This window comes from Heptranchias perlo, chromosome 5 (genome assembly GCF_035084215.1).
Source record: "Heptranchias perlo isolate sHepPer1 chromosome 5, sHepPer1.hap1, whole genome shotgun sequence".
Taxonomy (NCBI): Eukaryota; Metazoa; Chordata; class Chondrichthyes; order Hexanchiformes; family Hexanchidae; genus Heptranchias; species Heptranchias perlo.
Genome location: NC_090329.1, coordinates 95,049,107 through 95,073,341, shown reverse-complemented (window position 1 = coordinate 95,073,341; position 24,235 = coordinate 95,049,107). Strand labels below are relative to the sequence as shown.

General features: G+C 44.6%; 1 protein-coding gene across 1 annotated transcript in view; it reads right to left on the bottom strand.

The window, feature by feature from the left end:
• aldh8a1 (aldehyde dehydrogenase 8 family, member A1) overlaps positions 1-23,377 on the bottom strand; it is a 44,034-nt gene extending 20,657 nt beyond the window's left edge. The window contains exons 1-3 of the mRNA XM_067984850.1: positions 23,101-23,377; positions 15,521-15,668; positions 579-734 (exon numbers count right to left, since the gene is read on the bottom strand). Coding sequence (XP_067840951.1) covers positions 579-734; positions 15,521-15,668; positions 23,101-23,247 — 451 coding nt within the window. The 5' untranslated portion in view covers positions 23,248-23,377. The remainder of the gene's footprint in view (positions 1-578; positions 735-15,520; positions 15,669-23,100) is intronic.
• Between the last annotated feature and the right edge of the window lie 858 nt (positions 23,378-24,235).

The following is a 24,235-nucleotide window of genomic DNA, read 5'->3' as shown; positions in this document are numbered from 1 at the left end:
GGATCTACCGAGGACATCAACATCACTCGTCCTTTTTCACCGAAGTATAATCTCCTAGTTGACCACGGTGCAGTCATTCAGTACGTGGTCATTTCAATTGTTAAATCAAATTGGCTGGTGGCTACTTGCAGGATATTTACACACATTCCCATACGGTAACTGCATAAAAATAACTAGAAAACACAAACAGAAATGAGGCAAAATTCTACCCGTTATAAGCCAGGGAACAATTCCATTCTTTGAGGAATGCAAAACTGCCCTAGAGGAAGTAACCCCTTTTATCCTACTACATTTACAGGGTAGTTTCCATTGTAATATTTTCATTAGTCTGGGCAGTGGGATGAAGGAGATTGCTCACCAACTTGTTTGATGACTCCCTATTTATAAAGCCTTAACAGCGCTGCAGAAATGCTGTTGTCTTCAATTTTCTTTCAAATGACAGAATTTCTTGAAAAGCATGCTTGCCGTTATCACCAGCTCAATAAAATACTTAAGTACATTTTCACAAAAATAATTTAAAATTATATATAATAAAAAGAACATTATAGACCTTTAGTATTTAATCTTTGTTACCTCACCTACTCCCACTGGAGTCCGTATGGTGAAGTTTGTACAGCCCAGATGATCCATCTCTGTGCATTCAGTTGTGTGGTGGAGGATAGATGAGGCAAAGAAACGGAAATTAGAAGCTGCCCGAGGTATTTCCATGCTTCTGGCTGCAGTTATTGTTTTGCCTGAAATTTGTAAAGGGAAAAAGTAATATTTATGAAATTATTTAATTGTGCACGTTTTATGAAACCGCACTTCCTGTGTGGAGCCTCGCCCAACAGAAGCACTTTCAGAGAATCCTGGTACGTGCCCTATATCTGTTAACATGACACACTGAAAATGTCTAAAACTTCTATATTCTACACATACAAGGCTTTTTTTTTAGTGCATTGTGGTTTGTTTCATTAATGGAGACTTGTTAATTGTGCATGAATCTCCACAGTCATAGGCAAGATCCAAGTCTCTCTGAACACCAACATTTAAGTTTCTCACCATTTAAAAAATATTCTGTTTTTCTATTCTTCCTACCAAAGTGAATAACCTCACATTTCCCCACATTATACTCCATCTGCCACCTTCTTGCCCACTCACTTAACCTGTCTGTATCCTTTTGCAGACTCTGTGTCCTCCTCACAGTTTACTTTCCCACTTAGCTTTGTATTGTCAGCAAACTTGGATACATTACACTCGGTCCCTTCATCTAAGTCATTAATATAGATTGTAAATAGCTGAGGCCCAAGCACCAATCCTTGCAGCACCCCACTAGTTACAGCCTGCCAACCTGAAAATGACCCGTTTATCCCTGCTCTCTGTTTTCTGTCTGTTAACCAATCCTCTATCCATGCTAATATGTTACCCCCAACCCCATGAGCCCTTATCTTGTGCAACAACCTTTTATGTGGCACCTTATCAAAAGCCTTTTGAAAATCCACATATACGACATCCACTGAGACATTACAAGGCACTATTTAAATTTAAGTTCTCTCTTTCTTTACCCTGAATGGGTTGCACATAACCAAGCATTTGCTAGTGAAGCTCTTCACCTCCAACTGGTGGAACCACTATACAATGGGGTGTGGTGTGTATCCATGCTAATTTTGACTGGGGGATGGTGCCAATGTACTTACACATTTCACCATACTGCTAGTGAGGAAATCCCAGCATCTGCTATCCTCTTAGCGACAGCTCAAACCCTTGTACTTATCAACTATTTAATGATCCACTAGTGACTATTCTCTTTCAAGAGGAGGTGGAGTCTCTTTGGATCCTAGATGTCTCCAACATATCATGCCTGGCAGTGGAAGATTGGAATGGAGTAACCCTCCATAGCAGACTCAATAATCTGATACCTGAGCCAAGCAAGCCGGCAGTACTCCAGGGCACTGTTGATGATTGACCAGCCAGTCTGGTTCATTAATGCAAACGTTTTCAAACTGAGGCCTTTGACCCTAGGATGCCAGGAGGTCATCAGATTTCTGTCCATCTGACATCAGATTTCCAAATATCTCTGTGTTGGTTGAATTACTGGCACTTTATTGTTGCAATGTGTTAATAAAACAAGTTTTCTACCACAACAGCACTGTTTTCTTTTGGATTAATCTGGCAGCAGAAAATGTCCCAGTGCTTTTTGTTCAAAAGCTACACAGTTGTAGCTGGTTAAACTCCACATTTGGAGATCTCTTGCCAATGTATGCCTAAGCTCTTTGGATTTAGGTAAGTGGGCTTTGTCCTTCATGAGGAAATGTGTGTACTCTACATTATGCAAACATAAACTCTATTTTTATGGATTTTGCAGTAACTTGCCTTGGAGACTCTTAAGCATGGTGACTGCACGTCAGACACTCAACCAACCAAAAAAATATAGAAATATCACTTTGCTTCTGTATATAGTGTGAATTCTGACTAGCCCTGTGTGTATTTATATATATATATTTTGTCAATTTTATAGGTGATTTAATATTAAGTTTGTCTGAAGATCTCTGCTTCAAAAGAATTAAGAGATTAAGAGAATTAAGAGATTAAAAGCTGCAGTTCAAACTGGTTAGGAGTTCTTCCAAAATAATGGAGTAATATCAATCCTTGGGATACATATCTCTGCAAAAAGTAGATTACTGAAAAGATGCAAGTTCCAGACTGTGGGGAGAAAATCCCACTTACAAGAATTATTGAAATTGTAACTCTTGGGGCAGAGCTCAAAATGTCATTTATATGACAACTGTAAGGGAGTCCCTGACCTCCCCTGGAGTTACAGTGGGATTCTACTGGAACGGACAAGCAGTTTGGGCCCCGTAGTAGAGCGCGGGAGAAGTGGCCGAGCAGACCATAAAGCGCAGGAGAAGCAGCCAAGCGGAGCGTAAAGAGCGGGAGAAGCAGCTGAGTGGAGCACAAAGCGCAGGAGAAGCAGCCGAGCGGAAAATAAAGCTCGGGAGAAGCGGCCAAGCGGAGCACTGTAAAACGAACACAGGGAAAAATCTGAAAATGTGACGTCAGAGGAGCAGCAAAGCCCGAGGAATTACATCAAAGTTTTTAATTTATTGGGCCGGAACTTGCTCCGACCGGCATGGCAGGGCTCTCCGCACATCCTGCGGATAAAAAATACAAATATACTCGGCCACGACGACCATTTGCTTAATTTTGAAATCTTCTCCAGTAGTATGCTCCGAGTTCAGCGCAGGCCATGTGCGCATGCAAAGACTGAGAATGGAAGCCCCGCCCACAAGCAGGCAAGTAATACTCTTTCATTTAAAGTGACATTCCTTATGTTAGTCTAAATAAAAATTTAACATAATACCTTATTATAAAATGACAAGGAAAGGATTTATAGTGTACTGAAACATACAGGAATTAAAAAAGTTTTAAAAAATAAATTTTTTATTTAATACATTTTTTTAATGATCAAAAAATATTAAAATAGGAATAATTAGACATTCCACATATTTAAAATTTAATTTTTTGTTGTTTTGCAGTCATTATAAGCCTCCACGCCTTTAAAAAGTAGTGCAGGGCTGGAATTTTGAAGTGTACCTTCTCGTAGCGTAAGTATCTTCGTTCCAGCTGGGCAGATGGGTAAGTTTACGATTGTTTGGTGATTGTGTTTGATTGTATTGATTGTGATGTAGTTGGCCCTTTAATTTAGGATTGTCAAAACGACGTAGAACCAATCAGATCAAGTTCGTGATTTCGGGATTTTAATACGCACGTGCACATTCGCGAACTTGCTCCGATGGATTCGACGGCGGTTGGGATGGACGCCATTACAGAGTAAGTAAGGCCTGGGCCATAATATAAATAAGTAATTTACTACGTAACTGAGCTAAGTATTTACTTTATTATATACTCAAGCAAAAATGTTTAATTAATTAATCATATCTAAGGGGTTAAAATCAAAAGTAACTAAATAGAGGATACTAACATTAAAGGGTTCTGAGTTTCATGAAATTAAAATCTGGTATGTAAAATTAATAAATAGGAGTTAAGGAAATAAAATAAAGAAGTTAATAAACAAGGCTAATTAGCTACAAATTAATCTGAAATCAAGCTAAATCCATTTGCTAAATATAATCTAGATCGCAAGTAAATGTATTATATCTAGAACTAAATTAATACGAATAAATAAAAACTAGAAACGGCAGTGCAGAAGTGGGAGTTAGAGACACATAAGGGAGGGGGATGAATTTTTGGGTAGTTTTCACCAGTGTACAGTCACACCTCGGAGGAAAGCATAGGTACAAGAAGGGGAGAATGTGACTGTTAGTCAGCAGAGTAGAGGGAACCAAGGGGAGATAGAGAAGGAGGTCCCGCAGACACTGGTCCTGTCAACAGGCACAATGTACTTGTTACCTGTGAGGATAAGGATGCAGGCTGCGGGGAGGACAGCCAGAATGCCAACCATGGCAACGTGGCGCAGGAGGTAGTCCAAGGGAGTGAAGAGCAGAATAGAAAGGTTGTAGTCAAAGGGGATCCGATAATTAGGGGGATAGATAGCGTCCTCTGCAGTCGCGACTGAGAGTCCAGACGGGTGTGTTGCCTACCTGGTGCAAAGTTAAAGGATTTCTCGGGGCAACTAGAGAGGAACTTGGAAAGGGAGGGGGAAGATCCAGTTGTTGTGGTCCATGTTGGGACTAATGACATAGGGAAGAAAAGGGAGGACATCCTGCTAAGGGAATATCAGAAGTTAGGAACTAAATTAAAAAAACAGGACCTCACAGGTGGCAATCTCGGGATTACTATCTGAGCAACGTGCTAATTGGCATAGGGATAAACAGATCAGGAAGGTGAATGTGTGGCTGAAAGACTGGTGCAGGAAGGAGGGGTTCCATTTCATGGGACAGGAGCACCAGTACTGGGACAGGAAGGAACTGTACTGCTGGGACAGGCTCCACCCGAACCGGAATGGGACCACTGTCCCAGCGGAAAGGATAAATGGGGCTGTCGATGGGACTTTAAACAAGTAAGATGGGGGAAGGGATCTGGGGAAGATAACAGAAGTCTGGAGAAAAAAGAAATAGGAAATGAGAGTAAAGGTCAGACCAAGATAAGGAATAAGGGTAACATAAACAGTCAGGGAACAAATACAGTTATAGAACATAAACACAAAATGATTGATAATAATAAAGGGAGGGGAACAATTACTAAAAACAAATTAAATTGCCTGTACAGCAATGTGCATCCAAAACAAAACTAGTTTAAAGACCTATCAACAGCTCTACTTATCCTTTCCGCTGGGACACTGGTCCCATTCCGGTTCAGGTGGAGCCTGTCCCAGCAGTACAGTTCCTTCCTGTCCCAGTACTGGTGCTACTGTCCCATGAAATGGAACCCCTCCTTCCTGCACCAGTCTTTCAGCCACACATTCACCTTCCTGATCTGTTTATCCCTATGCCAATTAGCACGTTGCTCGGATAGTAATCCCGAGACAAAACTGGGGAACTGGAGGCAATAATTCATAGCGAGGAGCCAGGAGTGGTAGGGATAACTGAAACATGGCTACATAAGGAACAGGACTGGCAGTTAAATATTGCAGGATATAATGTATATAGAGAGGTTAGGAAAGGAAGAAGGGAGTGGGGTAGCTGTACTAATTAGAGAAACATAATGGCAATAGAAAAAAGGGACATAAGTAACATTAAGATAGAAACAGAATCCATATGGATTGAGACAAAGGATAAGAAGGAATCGATCGTGTTAATAGGTATATTCTACAGACCACCTAATAGTGGAAGGGAAGTGGAAGAAGAAATATGTAGACAAATCTATGAAATGAGTAAAAAAAAGAATAATAATCATGGGAGATTTCAATTACCCCCCCAAATAAACTGGAAAGAAGAGACAGAGGAAGGAGAAAAGGGAATGGAGTTTTTACAGTGTGTACATGATTCCTTTTTTACCCATATGTGAGAAGCCCAACAAGAGAGGAACCACTGCTGGATTGGGAAATGAACCAGAGCAGATAAGAGAAGTAAGTGTGGAGGAACATCTAGGCAATAGTGATCATAACATAGTAAGATTTAAAATAATGATTGAGAAAGACATAAGTAGACAAAGACCAAAGTAATAGATTGGGAAAAAGCTAATTTTGAGGGGATGAGAGTGGAACTAGCGCAAGTAAACTGGAAAAAAATGTTGACAGACAAAGAAATAGAACAGCAGTGGGAAATATTTAAAACGGTTATCAACAGAGTTTAGGAGGAATATTTTCCTCTGAAAAGCAAGAACAAACTAGCCAATAATGAAACACCACGGATGAATAAAGAGGTAAGGATAAAATTGAAACTAAAGATAAAGGCATACTCTAAGTACATAGACAATAAAGGAGAGGGTGACAAAAGGGAATAAGAGGTTTGGAAAGAAGTCAAAAAAATTAGGAAAGCAAAGAGGAACTACAAAATTAAATTATCTGTAAAATACTTTATTCCTTTTTATATTCCTGGACAATTTAATTTCAGTTCCCCTTTACATGTAAAGAGAAACTGACATTAAATTAGCAAGGCATATAAAAAGGAATAAAGTATTCTACAAACACATAAATAACAAAAGAAAAATCAGAATAGGGATAGGGCCACTATGGGATCCACAAGATAATCACAGGTAATGACAGCAAAATATTGAATATTTACTTCACCTCAGCAATTACCAGGGAGACTAAAAGGGTGGACATGACATTAGAAGAAGAGATCAAAAAAGAAATACAAACATTTAAGATAGAAAGGGGGAAGATAATTGATAAACTGATCAAACTTAGGGAGGATAAAACTCCTGGTCCGGTCAAGTTGCATCCGCGAATATTAAAAGACGTGAGGGAGGAGATAGCAGAGGCCCTATTACATATATATAAAAATTCACTAGAAAAGGGAATAGTGCCAGAGGACTGGCAGACAGCTAATGTGATTCCTATATTTAAAAAGGGAGACAGAACAAGTCCAGGGAATTATAGACCAGTTAGCTTAACGTCAGTGGTAGGTAAGATAATGGAATCTTTAATCAAAGAGGTAACAGAAAAATATCTTGAGAACGAAAATATAATAAAGAACAGTCAGCATGGATATCAGAAGGGAAAGTCATGCTTGACCAACCTTATTACATTCTTTGAAGAATAGTCAAGGGTAATGAAGTAGATGTAATGTATTTGGATTTTCAAAAGGCCTTCGATAAGGTACCACATAGTAGACTCATGACTAAGGTCAGAGCATGTGGTGTCAGGGGACAGGGAGCAGAATGGATAGCAAGTTGGTTATAAAACAGAAAACAGAGAGTAAGGATTAACAGTAGCTACTCAGACTGGCAAAAGGTGGGAAGTGGTGTTCCACAGGGATCAGTGCTGGGACCACTGTTGTTCACAATTTACATTAACGATTTGGATTCAGGAATCGGAAGTACAATTTTAAAAGTTGCGGACGACATCAAATTGGGGGGTTTGGTTAATACAAAGGAAGAATGCGTCAAAATGCAAGAGGACATTAATAAACTGGCAGAATGGGCAATTGGTGTAATTGGCAAATGAATTTCAATATAGGTAAGTGTGAGGTGGTGCATTTTGGTAGGAAGAATAAGGAGGCCACATACTGCTTGGATAATAAGTCTAAATAAGAGGAGCAAAGGCATCTAGAGGTACAGATACACAAATCACTAAAAGTGGTGATGCAGGTTAATAAGGCCACAAAAAAAGGGCAAATCAAACACTGGGATTCAATTCTAGAGGGATAGAATTGAAAAGCAGATAAGTTATGTTAAACTTGTATAGAACCTTGGTTAGACCACATTGGAGTACTGCGAACAGTTCCGGTCTCCATATTATAGAAAGGATAAAGAGGCATTGAAGAGGGTGCAAAAAAGATTCACTGGGATGATACCAGAACTGAGAGGTAGGGGTAAATTTTAATGGGGAGCCGGGAAGAGGGCGGGGGGGGGGGGGGGGAGGTGGGTGGGTCGGACATCATAATGGGTGCGGGAGGTCGGACATCGTCGTGGCAGGGGGGAGGTCGGACATCGCGGGGAGGGAGGTCGGACATCGTGGGGGGAGGTCGGACATCGTGGGGGGGGGGGGGGAGGAGGTCGGACATCGTGGGGGGGGGGGGAGGAGGTCGGACATCGTGGGGGGGGGGGGGGGGGAGGAGGTCGGACATCGTGGGGGGGGGAGGAGGTCGGACATCGTGGGGGGGGAGGAAGTCGGACATCGTGGGGGGTGGGGGAGGTCGGACATCGTGGGGGGGGGAGGAGTTCGGACATCGTGGGGGGGGAGGAGGTCAGACATCGTGGGGGGTGGGGGAGGTCGGACATCGTGGGGGGTGGGGGAGGTCGGACATCGTGGGGGGGGAGCAAGTCGGACATCGTGGGGGGTGGGGGAGGTCGGACATCGTGGGGGGTGGGGGAGGTCGGACATCGTGGGGTGGGGGGGGAGGTCGGACATCGTGGGGGGGGAGGAGGTCGGACATCGTGAGGGGTGGGGGAGGTCGGACATCGTGGGGGGTGGGGGAGGTCGGACATCGTGGGGGGGGGGAGGAGTTCGGACATCGTGGGGGGGGAGGAGGTCAGACATCGTGGGGGGTGGGGGAGGTCGGACATCGTGGGGGGTGGGGGAGGTCGGACATCGTGGGGGGGGAGCAAGTCGGACATCGTGGGGGGTGGGGGAGGTCGGACATCGTGGGGTGGGGGGGGAGGTCGGACATCGTGGGGGGTGGGGGAGGTCGGACATCATGGGGGGTGGGGGAGGTCAGACATCGTGGGGGGGGAGCAAGTCGGACATCGTGGGGGGTGGGGGAGGTCGGACATCGTGGGGGGTGGGGGAGGTCGGACATCGTGGGGGGTGGGGGAGGTCGGACATCGTGGGGGGTGGGGGAGGTCGGACATCGTGGGGGGTGGGGGAGGTCGGACATCGTGGGGTGGGGGGGGAGGTCGGACATCGTGGGGGGGGAGGAGGTCGGACATCGTGAGGGGTGGGGGAGGTCGGACATCGTGGGGGGTTCGGGAGGTCGGACATCGTGGGGGGGGGAGGAGTTCGGACATCGTGGGGGGGGAGGAGGTCAGACATCGTGGGGGGTGGGGGAGGTCGGACATCGTGGGGTGGGGGGGGGAGGTCGGACATCGTGGGGGGTGGGGGAGGTCGGACATCGTGGGGTGGGGGGGAGGTCGGACAGCGTGGGGTGGGGGGGAGGTCGGACATCGTGGGGTGGGGGGGGAGGTCGGACATCGTGGGGTGGGGGGGGAGGTCGGACATCGTGGGGGGGGAGCAAGTCGGACATCGTGGGGGGTGGGGGAGGTCGGACATCGTGGGGTGGGGGGGGAGGTCGGACATCGTGGGGGGGAAGGAGGTCGGACATCGTGGGGGGTGGGGGAGGTCGGACATCGTGGGGGGTGGGGGAGGTCGGTCATCGTGAAGGGGTAGGTCAGTCATTGTATGTGGGGGAGGTCAGACACCCGGGGGGGGGGGGGGGCGTTGGGGTCAGTCGGACATCGTGGGGTGGGCGGATGTCGGTCAGACATCCAATGGGGGGGGGATATTGGTCTGACATCATGGGGGGGCTGGTTGGTCGGACATCGAGGGGGAGGCGGACATCATGGGGTGGGAGGGGTCGGTCGGACATCACGGGAGGGGTTGTCGGTCAGACATCCTTGGGGTGGGGGATGTCGGTCAGATATCGTGGGGTGGGGGGATGTCGGTCAGATATCCTAGGGGTGGGGGATGTCGGTCAGATATCGTGGGGTGGGGGGATGTCGGTCAGACATCCAATGGGGGAGGGGGATATTGGTCTGATATCGTGGGGGGCTGGTCAGTCGGACATCGAGGGGGAGGCGGACATCGTGGGGTGGGAGGTTGATCGGATATCGTCCTGGAGTGGGGGGGAGGTCGGGCGTTGCGGGAGCGGGGAAGTTGGGTGGGAGGTCGGACATCGTGAGGGGGGTCGGTCGGACATCGTGGCGGGGGGGGGGGTCGGTCGGACATCGTGGCGGGGGGGTCGGTCGGACATCGTGGCGGGGGGGGTCGGTCGGACATCGTGGCGGGGGGGGTCGGTCGGACATCGTGGCGGGGGGGGTCGGTCGGACATCGTGGCGGGGGGGTCGGTCGGACATCGTGGCGGGGGGGTCGGTCGGACATCGTGGCGGGGGGGGTCGGTCGGACATCGTGGCGGGGGGGGTCGGTCGGACATCGTGGCGGGGGGGGTCGGTCGGACATCGTGGCGGGGGGGGGTCGGTCGGACATCGTGGCGGGGGGGGTCGGTCGGACATTGTGGCGGGGGGGGGTGTCGGTCGGACATCGTGGCGGGTGGGGTCGGTCTGACACCGTTGGTGGCGGGGGGGGGGGGGGGGTCGGTCGCACATTGTTTGGGGTAGGGGTGGGGCAGTCGATCGCACGTGTGGGATCGCGGCAGGAAGCTTGTTGGGCCTGGAGGAAACATTCCTGCTCCTCCGGGCCCACAGGCAGTGCAATAAAGGCCCTTACCTGTTGATCTGGGCCTTCTCGCCTCCTCTCACGAGACGTGAAGCAGAGGGTCCAGGAATCCCAGCCCCCAGGATTTAAAAATCAAAAAACCTGTCAAAATGGAGGCCCTCAGCCTCCTTAAAAGATTTCACTGACTGACCCACCTCCTGAGAGCGGATTGGTCACCCACCTCTCGAGTCGCCTCCGTTAAAACCGGAAGTGGGCGGGTTAGAGGTGGGTTGGGATCTGGTTTTATTTTTTTACGATTTTTACCTTTCCAACCGCCCCAAACCCACCCGTTCATGGGGTTAAAATTTACCCCTATATGTCCATTTTTGGCTCCTGTTTCTGAGTAGCAAACGAAACTTGACTCTATTATTGAGACATTTATGTCAATTACCTTGTTCAATTTATGTCAATTACCTTGTCCTTTTTTTGAGGGAGTAGAATGTTTGGGTTCCAGTTACTCCTCCCGATTCTACTTTCACCCAATCACACAACAAACACCGACCCAAAGTCAATTGCTACCATAACATGAAGAGCAGCCTGTGCATCACCTAATCATTACTATCTGACTTATCTCATTACCTCCATATTTAGCTCACATCTCTTTTTTTTCAATCTCAGTGGTGTCCTGCACTATAGGCCTTGGCTCTAGGTCTTTCGCTGTTAAAGTTACTCAACTGTTCCATTTATTCATCATTAAAACAGACAGCCACCAAATGGAGTGAATGAAGGTTTGCTTAGTTGAAGCATTTAAAGGCAAAGAAAGCAAATAAGTCAAGTCTTAGCCAGGCCAGGAGGGAGATGTAAATTGTCTGTGGTTCAGCCACGCAGACCAAGAAACTCCCACATTCAGTCTGCTCTATGTTGGCTGATCACAGCCAGAGCAGCAGCAGGGGCATTACAATTGGCATGAATGCTTCTGGCTTAGGGAGGGATACGTCATGCACAGTTTGCACTTCTGATCATTATCCAGTGCCTCCTGTACCCCCTGCCAGAAGTGTATCCCTGTGGGCAGTACCAGGCTCAGCCATGATGCTTCCTATAGCTGGGTAACCTGCTGAGACTTGCTGTCTAGGCCCACACATGTAGAACAGCTACCTGGGTGAGGTACCAGAGGATGACAAATGACACAGAATCATACCGTCGTAAGGAGTCAATGCTTCCAGGAGAGGAAAAGGAACAAAATTAGAAAAACATAATCTCTGGGTCCTGATTATGGACAGGCTGAGCTAGGTAGGCTAAATAGCCATTTCTCATTCTCAGTTTGTAAATGACCCATAAATTATGCTTAAATCAAACATTGCTCCAATATGCAGCATTTCCTTTGTTAAAAGTAAAATACCCATAGGATATGTTTGCATGACAGGGTGTAGCTGGAGGTAATTGCAATGTGAACAGATGTCTCACAAATTGAACACAGATAATGCTGGCAATACAAAAACATGTGAAAACATTGTATGTTGGTACCAATAGGCAAGTTGCAGATTTCCCATAGCCTCAGTGACAGTTAACTCTGCACATGAATTGCTGCACACAGACAAAAAATAGATAAAAGGTAACATTAAAAATATGGAAACAGTAAAGGCCTTCCTCCACATCAGTCCCATTCTTTCAAATTATCACTGAGCCAATTTTACCATTTGTGAAATATCTGTCCACATCTCAGTTTCCTCTTCTATCCATCTCATATTTGAATATTTCCCACTGCTGATCCATCATCTTGTTTGCTAACTTTTCTGTCTCCTTAATCTGGGCCAGGTCCCTTCTTATCTCAATGAACATTGCCTTTTTCCAGTCAAGCATCTTTACCTTTGGCTGTTCATTATCCTTTTTTATTCTTAAATTAAACCTACATATGCTGTGATTACTATTTTCCAATTATTTTCCTACTCTCACATCAGTTATTTGTCAGAACTAAATTAAGCAATGCTTCTTTCCTCAAAATCAGTCCTCATTTACACCTTGCTTTATTATGGATTCTACTCAATCTATTTCATCGTCTGAGAAAAGGTTTTCCACATACTAACAAACTCCAATAGATGCTTCCTCTCACCATCACACATTACCACTGTTGCAAGCCGCACAACTCACAGGTCACACATACTGGCAGCTATCCAACCATGACAGCCACATCATCCAAACACCTTGCAGGAAAAGGTGGCGAATAACAGGAGGCAGCAAGTGGCAGTGGCTCCACGGAACATGAACCTGCTGTCCTCTCTCAGGGTGACAGCATTCCTGTCCCATCCCTGCCACTCCACCAGTGCCCTTGCTGTTGCCTGTCAGCTAGCCAGCCATTCCCTGCACAGTACTGAAATTTTATTCGAGGAAGATAGGAACAGGAGTAGGCCATTTAGCCCCTCGAGCCTGTTCCGCCATTCAATGAGATCATGGTTGATCAGTGACCTAACTCCATATACCCGCCTTAGCCCCATATCCCTTAATATCTTTGGTTAACAAAAATCTATCAATCTCAGATTTAAAATTAACAATTGAGCTAGCATCAACCGCCGTTTGCGGAAGAGCACTCCAAACTCCTCCCACCCTTTGCGTGTAGAAGCGTTTCCTAACTTCACTCCTGCAAGTCCTGACTCTAAATGTTAGGCTATGTCCCCTAGTCCTGGTGTTCAATTATAGGAGACCTCCAAAAACAGGTAGAAATGCATCATCAGCCAGAAGCAATAACATACGAACATATGAATTAAGAGCAGGAGTAAGCCATTCGGCCCCTCGAGCCTGCTCTGCCATTTGATAAGATCATGGCTGATCTGATTGTGACCTCAACCCTACTTTCCCGTCTACCTACTATAACCTTTGACTCCCTTGTTAATCAGGAATCTATCTAACTCAGCCTTAAAAGTATTCAATGACCCTGCCTCCACCACTCTCTGAGGAAGGGGAGTTCCACAGATACAGGACCCTCTGAGAGAAAAAATTTCTCCTCATCTCAGTCTTAAATGGGAGGCCCCTTATTTTTAAACTGTGGCCCCTAGTTCTAGTCTCTCCCACAAGGGGAAACATCCTCTCAGCATCTATCCCTTCTAGTCCCCTCAGGATCTTATATGTTTCAATAATATCACCTCTCATTCTTCTAAACTCCAGTGTATACAGGCCCAACTTGTCCAACCTTTCCTCATAAGATAACCCCCACATCCCAGGAGTCAGTCAAGTGAACCTTCCCTGAACTGCCTCCAAAGCAATGATGTCCTTTCTTAAATAAGGAGACCAAAACTGCGCACAGTATTCTAGATGTGGTCTCACCAATGCCCTGTACAACTGTGGCAAAACATCTCTACTTTTATATTCCATTCCCCTTGTAATAAATGACAACATTCCATTTGCCTTCCTAATCTCTTGCTGTACCTGTATACTAACTTTTTGTGATTCATGTACTAGGACACACAGAACTCTGTACCTCAGAATTCTGCAATCTCTCTCCATTAAAATGATATACTGCTTTTCTATCCCTCCTGCCAAAGTGGACAAGTTCACATTTTCCCACATTATACTCCATCTGCCAAATTTTTGCCCACTCACTTAACCTATCTATATCCCTTTGCAGACTCCTTATGTCCTCTTCACAACTTACTTTCCTACCTACCTTTGTGTCATCAGCAAATTTAACAACCATACATTCAGTCCCTTCATCCAAGTCATTGATATAGATTGTAAATAGTTGAGGCCCCAGCCTCAAATAGTGATCCCTGTGGCACTCCACTCGTTACATCTTGCCAACCTGAAAATGACCCATTTATGCCTACTCTCTGTTTCCTGTTAGCTAACCAATCCTTTATCCATGATAATATGTTACCCCCTACACCATGAGCTCTTATTTTGTGTAGTAGCCTTTGATGTGGCACCTTGTCAAATGCCTTCTGGAAATCCAAGTACACGGCATCCGCAGGATCCCCTTTATCCACGTTGCTTGTTACTTCCTCAAAGAACTCTAATAAATTAGCCAAACACAATTTCCCTTTTACAAAGCCGTGTTGACTCTGCCTGATTGCATGGAGATTTTCTAAGTGCCCTGCTATAACCTCCTTAATAATAGATTCCAGCATTTTCCCTATGACAGATGTTAAGCTAACTGGCCTGTAGTTTCCTGCTTTCTGTCTCCCTCCTTTCTTGAATAGAGGAGTTACATTCGCTATTTTCCAATCTGATGGGACCCTTCCAGAATCTAGGGAATTTTGGAAAATTTATACCGATGCATCTACTATCTCTGCAGCCACTTCTTTTAAGACCCTAGGATGAAGTCCGTCAGGATCTGGGGACTTGTCAGCTTTTAGTTCTAATATTTTTTTCAAAACCCTTTCCCTGGTGATTGTAAATGTTTTAAGTTCCTCCCTCCCTTTCACCTCTTGATTCACAATTATTTCTGGCATGTTATTTGTATCCTCTACAGTGAAGACGGACGCAAAATATCTGTTCAATTCATCCGCCATTTCCTTATTTTCCATTATTAATGGAGAATAATCCAGTAACTAACCTGTAAATCCTGCAGGATCCCTTTAAATAGCGCTAGTGGGGGGTCCTCGAAGCTGTTTAAGACCTGTTCAGCTGTGCGAGGTTAAGACAGTACGTTGGCCGGAGCATTGAGTTCCATAATCGCATCTCTCCCTTTAAATCAACCAGAAGCGTGCGCGCACATTCCGGACACCATTTTGGGTCCTTAGGAGTCCGAATAGCGCCTACACAACGGACGCCATGCGGCCCAATTTAGAGCCCCTAGTCTTGTTCTAGTCTTCTTACATTCTTGGCTTCAATAATAAGAGTTTGTACAATCAAACAAAAGCTTAGGTTGCATAGTAGCTGAAGATTGCATGGCAAGCAGCAGTGTTTTCAGCTGAGTCTAGATGAGTTCAGAAATTTCCCATGAGGTATTAGCTGCCTTATCAGCAGATACACTATCTGCTTCCCACCTGTTAATATTTGCACCAACTCATCTAACTGTGGTTGTACAGATGCTACCAGATAGTGTCCTAGCCTCATCTCTCCCACTGTCAAATCCTCAACGTGCTCACAGAAGCAATCAGGCGCTTCCACTACCTTGATCCTTTGATTCCGCTTGAGCAAATTCCTCCAGGTGAGCCTCTATCAGATCTGCCAGTTTATGAAGTATCTGGGAACGCTGCACAGGACTCTTCGCTGACCATGCAGGGAAAGCATCTTTGGCGGCATTTACAGCAGCATCCACCTTTCAAAGAAAATTAGTTTAAAACAACAAACCAAGTCACAAGAATTCAAACACACTCCACTTCTTCAGTGTGCATTTTCTAAAGTTATTTTAACAATCTTCAATTAGTCAATTGCTTCAGATCACTTGAGAGAACCTAGATCAATGAGACCCCGTTTTTCTAAACAGTGTATTGTATATGATGAACTGGATAACAAAATGTACACTCTGCCATTTTGAATCTCAATAAGTGTCCCCAATTCACCAGGACATGTGGAGCTCTTCAAAGTTCTGCTTCTTAACCTAAATTTTTCGATTGGGTTTGCACAACTTACACCTGTGAATCAGGAAAACCTAATTAGAAATCGGAGTCAGGCCCTCTGCCCATGTATGCCCCCGTCCGATTCTCCGATTGAATTTTTGCTGACTCCAAGAGGCATCTGGCAGTTTACAGATGAAGGCATGTAAATGAATGCCATCATGACATCATTCACATGATTTTTTATTACTTCTTCCTATTTGACACGGTTTCATTTGTCCACCTATGTAAGTTTAAGTATTCTAGGTGCTTAGCTCCATAGGAAATTCAGTTCAACTTACTGCCATCAAGTAGTAAGTTTGCCACACTATCAGACTATTGCTGAAGCTTATCTCTTGATTTTTTAAAAAATTATTTTCCTGTTGCCACTGAAGCCTGTGAAGAGCCTTTTTGACAATTGCTATGGTGCTGCCGTTTTCTAATCCTTTATTAGTTCCATAACAGGCTTTCCACTGGAATTCTCTTATACCTATTTTTTGGAGGAATAAGAGGACATGCCAGGCCGGTCAGGCTGCACCACAAACACTCTGCACCTACCCATCAATTTTCAGGCGGAGGCTCACATTCTTCCAAGGGGCGGTGCCTGTGGGGGCTCTGAAGCTGTGACACAGAGTTACATCACATGCAGAAGGCAGACCTACAGCCAAACTCCACTCCAGGCAAGGCACTGCCAGTGCTTAGAAAGGTCACAATCCCATTTGGTTTCCTGCGCCAAAATTGTTTCAAGCTGCCATTGAGGTCATTGCAAATTTAAATTAAATATAACTTCAAATGTGTGATGCAAATCACAGATGCATTTGCTTGCTCAAGCCACCCAGTTCACCTCCTCCCCCATGGACAACCAACAGTAACCCAAGTAGTTTAAATGCTTATTTTTACTTAAAAAGATCTCTTACTTATTCAGAACGATCACGGTTACTGAAATCTCCCATCCTCCACTCTCCGTAAACTTCAGCTCATCCAAAGCTCTGCTGCCCATATCTTAACTCGCACCAAGTCCCAGTCACCCAACATTCATATCTTTGCTGACCTGTATGGGCTCTCAGTCCAACACATCCAATTTTAAATTCTCATCCACGTGTTTAAATCCTTTTATTCTCTTTCAATCTCTGCAACCTCCTCCAGCCCTACAAGCCCCCTCCCCACACTCTGTTCCTCCATCTCCGGTCTCTTGTTCAACCCTAATCCTTCCACCCCACACTGGTGGCCATGCCTTCAGCCGTTTAGACTCAATACCATGCAAAACCATAAACCCCCTCCACCTCCATCTCTTTCTTTAAAAGTCTTCTTGAAACCTACCTTTTGGTCACTCCTCCGTCCTAAATTCTCCTTCTTTGGCTTAACATCTATTTTTGTCTGATTATGCCTATATAAAGCATTTTGGAATATTTTTCCATGTTAAAGGCACTATATAAATGCAATTTGTTGTTGTTGTAAATTATTCTGCAGTTATACTGCAGGTACCTTTTGACACTAACACCTGCTTTTAAAGTGTGTGAGGGACATCAGAGTTATACTGCCAGCTTACACCACTCTCCAGTCAATGAAAGGCAGGGCTCTGTACATGTGTACATAACTGCATTCACAGTCTCCGAATGCCTGTTAAATTTCTAATCTTAGAAGACAGTGAGGAGACACTCAGCTCTTTTCTGACATTGAAAACTTAAATGTGGATCAACAGACTGCTGGGATCCTTTTTGCTTCAATTTTAAAGTTTAAGTTGGTTGTGCACCAATTGCAGTTGTACTGCAACTGGTGCAAAGTTCAAGCAGTTCAAACCTGCCTTCTCCTGGTGCTCTCATACTCTGCCAAATACTGATCTGACAGTGGTCTGGCTGCAGCTATACTATGATCTCTCATTGCTCTGAAGCAGAAATCACTTTGCAAAGATTGCAAGATATGTAGTATAATTGCACTAATTAGGCCTTGCAATCCCTGGCAAACATTGGAAATATCATCTGGGATTCTGGCAGAAATACACCTAACAAAATTTTCCATTGGTTTCAGAGGAAGCAATCTGTCCGTATTCTTCAACAAATCATCAACCATGGCTGCATAAAATTTACCATCTGGCAAAATAAGACATTCAATCAGAATTTAGCTGCAATAACTCACAATGGCCCCCTCAACTATCAGAATGAAGATACTTAACTTATACAAATGACAAATTTTCTCCACTTCATACAGTCAGTAAATAGAGAAAAATGGCTCCCATGACAGACACTCTGTGAAACCTGAATTCTCTTCAATAGCTTTATGTCGCCTTGTAGAATAATTTACAGAATGACAATGTGTATTACCAGACACAAAAACTGTGGCCATTATTGAATGTAATCATTCTGGTTTCTAAATTATTGCCAAAAAATCAAAAAGTTTTCAAACTGCAAAAAATGCATTTATGATTTACCATTTAGCACTAGACAAAAAAGGTCACTTTTAAATAAAGAAACCCCTACAATTCGATACTGTGACATGCCAAAACAGATCAGAGCAAGGCCAAAACAAAGGGTGTCTGCAGTATTGTACCTCGTGAATTGTGAACCTCACACATCCTGTGATTCCAGTGAGTGTTATATTGTTTGCTCAAATCCTATGTTCTATTAGTCTGGCACTATAGTCTCAGTTTTTAGGATTAAACATTCTAAAGCATTCATTTTGAAACATATACAACACCTTCAAACTACATGTAAATGTTCTTGCCCATAATCAGTTTTTAATATCTGCCTAATTTCAACAGTCAACTTTCTCATAAATGCAAGGACAGCTTATTTGGCTGAGGAAGCCATAGAGGCTGAACAAACTGGGACTCTACAGTCATGTGGGGGGAGGCAATCTCTTCTTTGAAGGCATCCGCCCCAGGTCCTACACATGACACAGAGGCCAGTGTTTATAGGTGCTGACTCATCCCCCACCACAAGTAGGAGGGAGCACTTAGAAATGTTAGAGGCTGGATACACATAGTAGCCACTGTGCAGCATAGATGTGGAAGCACAAGTACTTTACAAACTGTCCAGCATTACCATGCAGTCTGGTTGTTACACTGTGCATTTCTCTGGCCATTGTAATCCACACAACCTATAATTCTCTATTAAATTTCTTCACCCACCAGGATGTCACCACTCTGACCGCCATACAGTCAGCCATAGGACACCTTGAGAGGAATGCTTGAGCATCATTTGGTGCCAATGCACAGGGCTATCCTGACCCTGTGAACAGCAGCTTCATTGAGGATTTCTCCCAAAGCTGTTCTGCCAATGGCATGTGAAATCTGTAAATAAAAACATGCACTCAGTGTGACCACAGTCTGCCATTCAAATGTTAGCATTTAACTCCCTCACAATTGATGTTATGGCTACATAAATATGGCTCATATTTTTAGCTATTATCAGATACTGACTTATATGGTATAGAATCATAGAAAGTTACAGCACAGAAGGCCTTTCGCCCCATCGTGTCCGTGCCGGCAGAAAAACAGCTATCCAGCTTAATCCCACTTTCCAGCACTTGGTCCGTAGCCCTGTAGGTTACGGCACTTCAAGTGCACATCCTAGTACTTTTTAAATGAGTTGAGGGTTTCTGCCTCTACCACCTTTTCAGGCAGTGAGTTCCAGACCCCCACCACCCTCTGGGTGAAAAAATTTCTCCTCAGCTCCCCTCTAATCCTTCTACCAATTACTTCAAATCTATTCCCCACTGGTCACTTACCCCTCTGCTAAGGTAAATAGGTCCTCCCTATTCACTCTATCTAGTCCCGTCATAATTTTATGTACCTCAATTAAATCTCCCCTCAGCCTCCTTTGTTCCAAAGAAAACAACCCCAGCCTATCAAATCTTTTCTCATAGCTAAAATTCTCCAGCCCTGGCAACATCCTCGTAAATCTCCTCTGTACCCTCTCTAGTGCAATCATATCTTTCCTGTAATGTGGTGACCAGAACTGTACGCAGTACTCAAGCTGTGGCCTAACAGTGTTTTATACAGTTCTAGCACAACCTCCCTACATATTCTATGCCTCGGCTAATAAAGGAAAGTAACCCGTATGCCTTTTTAACCACCTTACTACTTCAACACTTGAAAATAATTCCATTACTTCTTGCAGATATTCATGTGCATTTTAAGGATGCCAGTTATGTAGTGAATATAATTTAATTTAACTTTAATTATGTTTACAATCTGAATGTTTTTGTGTTGCTTGGAATCAAAATTATGTGCCAATCACTTCTTGGTCCCATCTTTCTTTCTCATGGCCACGATGTTTCCTTTTATAAAAAAAACTGCACATAAACTTCAAATTCATAGTGGAAGACGAGATGTGGTTTTTGGTGAGTTTCTGGAATCTTCTGACCAGTGTGATCTTCTTTTATCCTGAATGTCCAGCTTTCATTTACAACAACAACAAAACAAAACAACTTGCATTTATGCAGCGCCTTTAATGTAGTAAAATGTCCCAAAGCGCTTCACAGGAGCGTTATCAAACAAAATTTGACACCGAGCCACATAAGGAGATATTAGGACAGGTGATCAAAAGCTTGGTCAAAGAGGTAGGTTTTAAGGAGCGTCTTAAAAGGGGGAGAGAGAGGCGGAGAGGTTTGGGAGGGAATTCTAGAGCTTAAGACCTAGGCAGCTGAAGGCACGGCCGACAATGGTGGAGCGATAAAAATGGGGATGCGCAAGAGGCAAGAATTGGAGGAACGCAGAGATCTTGGAGGATTGAAGGGCTGGAGTGGGTTACAAAGATAGGGAAGGACGAGGCCACAGAGGGATTTGAAAACAAGGATGAGAATTTTAAAATTGAGGCGAAGTGGACCGTGAGCCAATGTAGGTCAGCGAGCACAGGGGTGATGGGTGAACGGGACTTGATGCGAGTTAGGAAATGGGCAGCAGAGTTTTGGATGAGCTCAAGTTTATGGAAGGTGGAAGATGGGAGGTCGGCTAGGAGAGAATTGGAATAGTCTAGAGATAACAAAAGCATAGATGAGGGTTTCAGCAGCAGATGAGCTGAGGCAGGAATGGGGACAGGCGATGTTACAGAGGTGGAAGTAGGCGGTCCTGGTGATGGAACGGATATGGGGTTAGAAGCTCATCTCAGGGTCAAATAGAACGCCACGGCTGCAAATGGTCTGGTTCAGCTACAGACAGTGGCCAGGGAGAGGGATGGAGTCAGTAGCTATGGAACAGAGTTTGTGGCGGGGACCGAAGACAATGGCTTCGGCCTTCCCAATATTTAGTCGGAGGAAATTTCTGTTCATCCAGTGCTGGATGTTGGACAAGCAGCGTGACAAATCAGAGGCAGTGGAGGGGTCAGGAGAGGTGGTGGTGAGGTAGAGCTGGGCGTCATCAGCGTACATGTGGAACCTGATGTTTTCACCGAGGGGCAGCATGTAAATGAGAAATACGAAGGGGCCAAGGATAGATCCTTGGAGGACTCCAGAGGTAATGGTGCAGGAGCAGGAAGAGAAGCCATTGCATATCAATGCAGCATATGGTTTAAATTATGTACCATTTCACAAATAGATACATTATTTGTCAATACCATAATCTTTCAAAATTATGGCTCAAACCATGTGATATCACATGATATTCCATAGTCAGTTAAGGCATTTCTTTAGAATTGGTAAATGTGGTAAGTGTTGCAGCATTTCCTGACCACAGATATTAAGCAGTACCAGAAGAGTTCATACTTCCTCAAGAAGTATGGACTGCAGCAGTTCAAGAAGGCGGCTCACCATCACCTTCTCAAAGGCAATTAGGGATGGGCAATAAATGCTGGTGCCAGCGATGCCCACATCCCATGAATGAGTAATAAAAAAAGAATTCGCCACCTGTAGAAATTCTGATTTTAAACTGTTTCGATCCAGACCTTCATTCCTACATTACAATAAACATTATTTGCTTTTATATCCCTACCACTGCCTTCCAGCAGTAATGTAAGGAATCTTACAACACCAGGTTATAGTCCAACAGTTTTATTTGAAAATCACAAGCTTTCGGAGCTTTCATCCTTCGTCACACACCTGACGAAGGAGGAAAGCTCCGAAAGCTTGTGATTTTCAAATAAAACTGTTGGACCATAACCTATAATGTAAGATTCCTTACATTTGTCCACCCAGTCCATCACCGGCATCTCCACATCATTCCAGCAGTAAGTTCTCCCTTTTGGCCAGAATGATCAGTCACCCCTTTCTCCATCGCTATCATCAATGATACTTTGCCTTTGTCTGACTGCAGGTTAGGTCTAGTCCAACAGGCCTTTCCTCTGTAACTCAGTACCTCACTCAGCAATCTGGCTGAGGAATGCTGAAAACCATCAAAGCTGACATTCGGATTTATGGTTGTGGGTTAGTCAATCATATTAATGGTCTCCATCTACATTATCCTTGGTGACAGTGCAGCTAGCTGGTAGATGGTGCCACATTATCAATGCCATTCCTTGATCAACACACCAGAAAGCATGTGTGAGTGTCACAGAAAGGATTCCACCCCCCACCAGCTAGTTTTCTTTTCTTCCTCCTGTCAGATGACAGCATTGAGACTGACATGCCTCGAGTATAATGCCAACAGATTCTTATATGGAACAGGATCCCAGACCCCTTATCATTCCCTCAGAATCATGCAAATATCTCACCATTTTTTGACGTAGCTTTTAATTTGTAATTTATGTTCCCTCAATCTTAACATGCTTTAGAAGCTCTTTAATACAAACTTTAATAATGGATCAGACTCCCTCTTAGTCATTGTTTTGCATACACCATTACTGTAAGAACCAGGTTAATATTTAAAAATAGCTACATACTCCGTACAGGATGGACTTAGGCCACCTCCTCAATACCAACTGAAGCATAGTGTTTTATTTAAGCTAATATTGAATGCTTAATTATATATAAGATTAAATACTTTGCAATAGAGTAGACTGAACACCTCCTGGGAAGATACAGTAAATATCATGTATGTTACAAAAATCAATAATCAAGTTAATATCTGAACTACGTTATACCCCTGCACTGGAGCAGACTGACATCATTTTGCCACCAACTTCGGGCGGCTTATCCTATTTGCCAATATAATTAAATTATTTTATTACAATTTTATATGAGCTGACAGACATAATGTATGGTCTGCAGTGGAACCAGTCTCACCTCCTCCTTACCACTGTCTGGTACTCTGCAATACACATCTCCGGAGGAAGGATCATAGGAATCTATGTGTCTAGAGCACGGTACAAATTTCCCTCCAATGTAATTCTCCAGCATTAAATGTGTTCGCTGGTGAGCCATTTTGGGCATTGTTTCTTGCTGCTCTCCACACCAGCTCAGTCAGACACAACGCGATCCAACGACCACCCGCAAAAGGAAAACAACCACCGCCCCCCTTTTTCACGAGCCGGGTGATCGATGTGTGCGGCGGCCAGTCACCGGCCCCCGGACCCCAGTCACAGCCCGGGCAGCGCCAATAGGCGGGCGGGCAGGCGGGCTCTCTGCTCTCCTCTCTGGTTGACTCATTGAACTTGTAGGTTTATTCTTTCATTGGCCCTTCCATGGAGGCGAGACTGGGCTGAGGAAGAGTTCAATGTTCAAAGCTCGAAATCCGGAGAGAAGCTCGTTCTAGAAAATCTCCTCAAATTAGATAAGAAAATGCAATTTTTAAATTGAGCGGAATTTCAGGAAATTGTATTTTTCGGTATGCTGCCTGAGATTAATATACGCAGCTAGATCTGAAGCTGTTAACATTGGTGAAATGTTAGGAGTGAGGATTATAATGAAAAACAGTGAGACAGGTGCATTTTAAAAGACTTAAGGAAGACATGGAGGTCTGGAAATTCCATGCCTTTTGTTTTGCATATTTTCAGTGTAAAATCAGTACACTTTTTCTTGACAGCAAATTGGAGCAGAACCCATTCCCACCCCAAAATTGATTCCTCCATAACCCCCTGCCCACACCACCCCCCCACAACGAAAGTTTCCAAATGCAATTTAACCCTTCCTCTAATTTTGCCCACTAACACTCAACTTTAATGGCCCAGGGATCCACTCAGGGTGTATTATGGGCGTGCTTTTGTCAGGCGATTGACACACTTTACAGGAGAGCTGGGGAATTCAGTGGCATCACAGCAAGGCAGCAGTGAGCTTGGGTCATCCAGTTTTATGGGGGGAGTTGCTGGCTTTCCCAAGGTCCAAGGTACTATAGTTGGCACCCGTGTTGCTTTGCAAACTCCTACAGACAACCTCATTTCCTCAACAGGAAGGGCTTCCACGAACTGAATGTACAGATTGC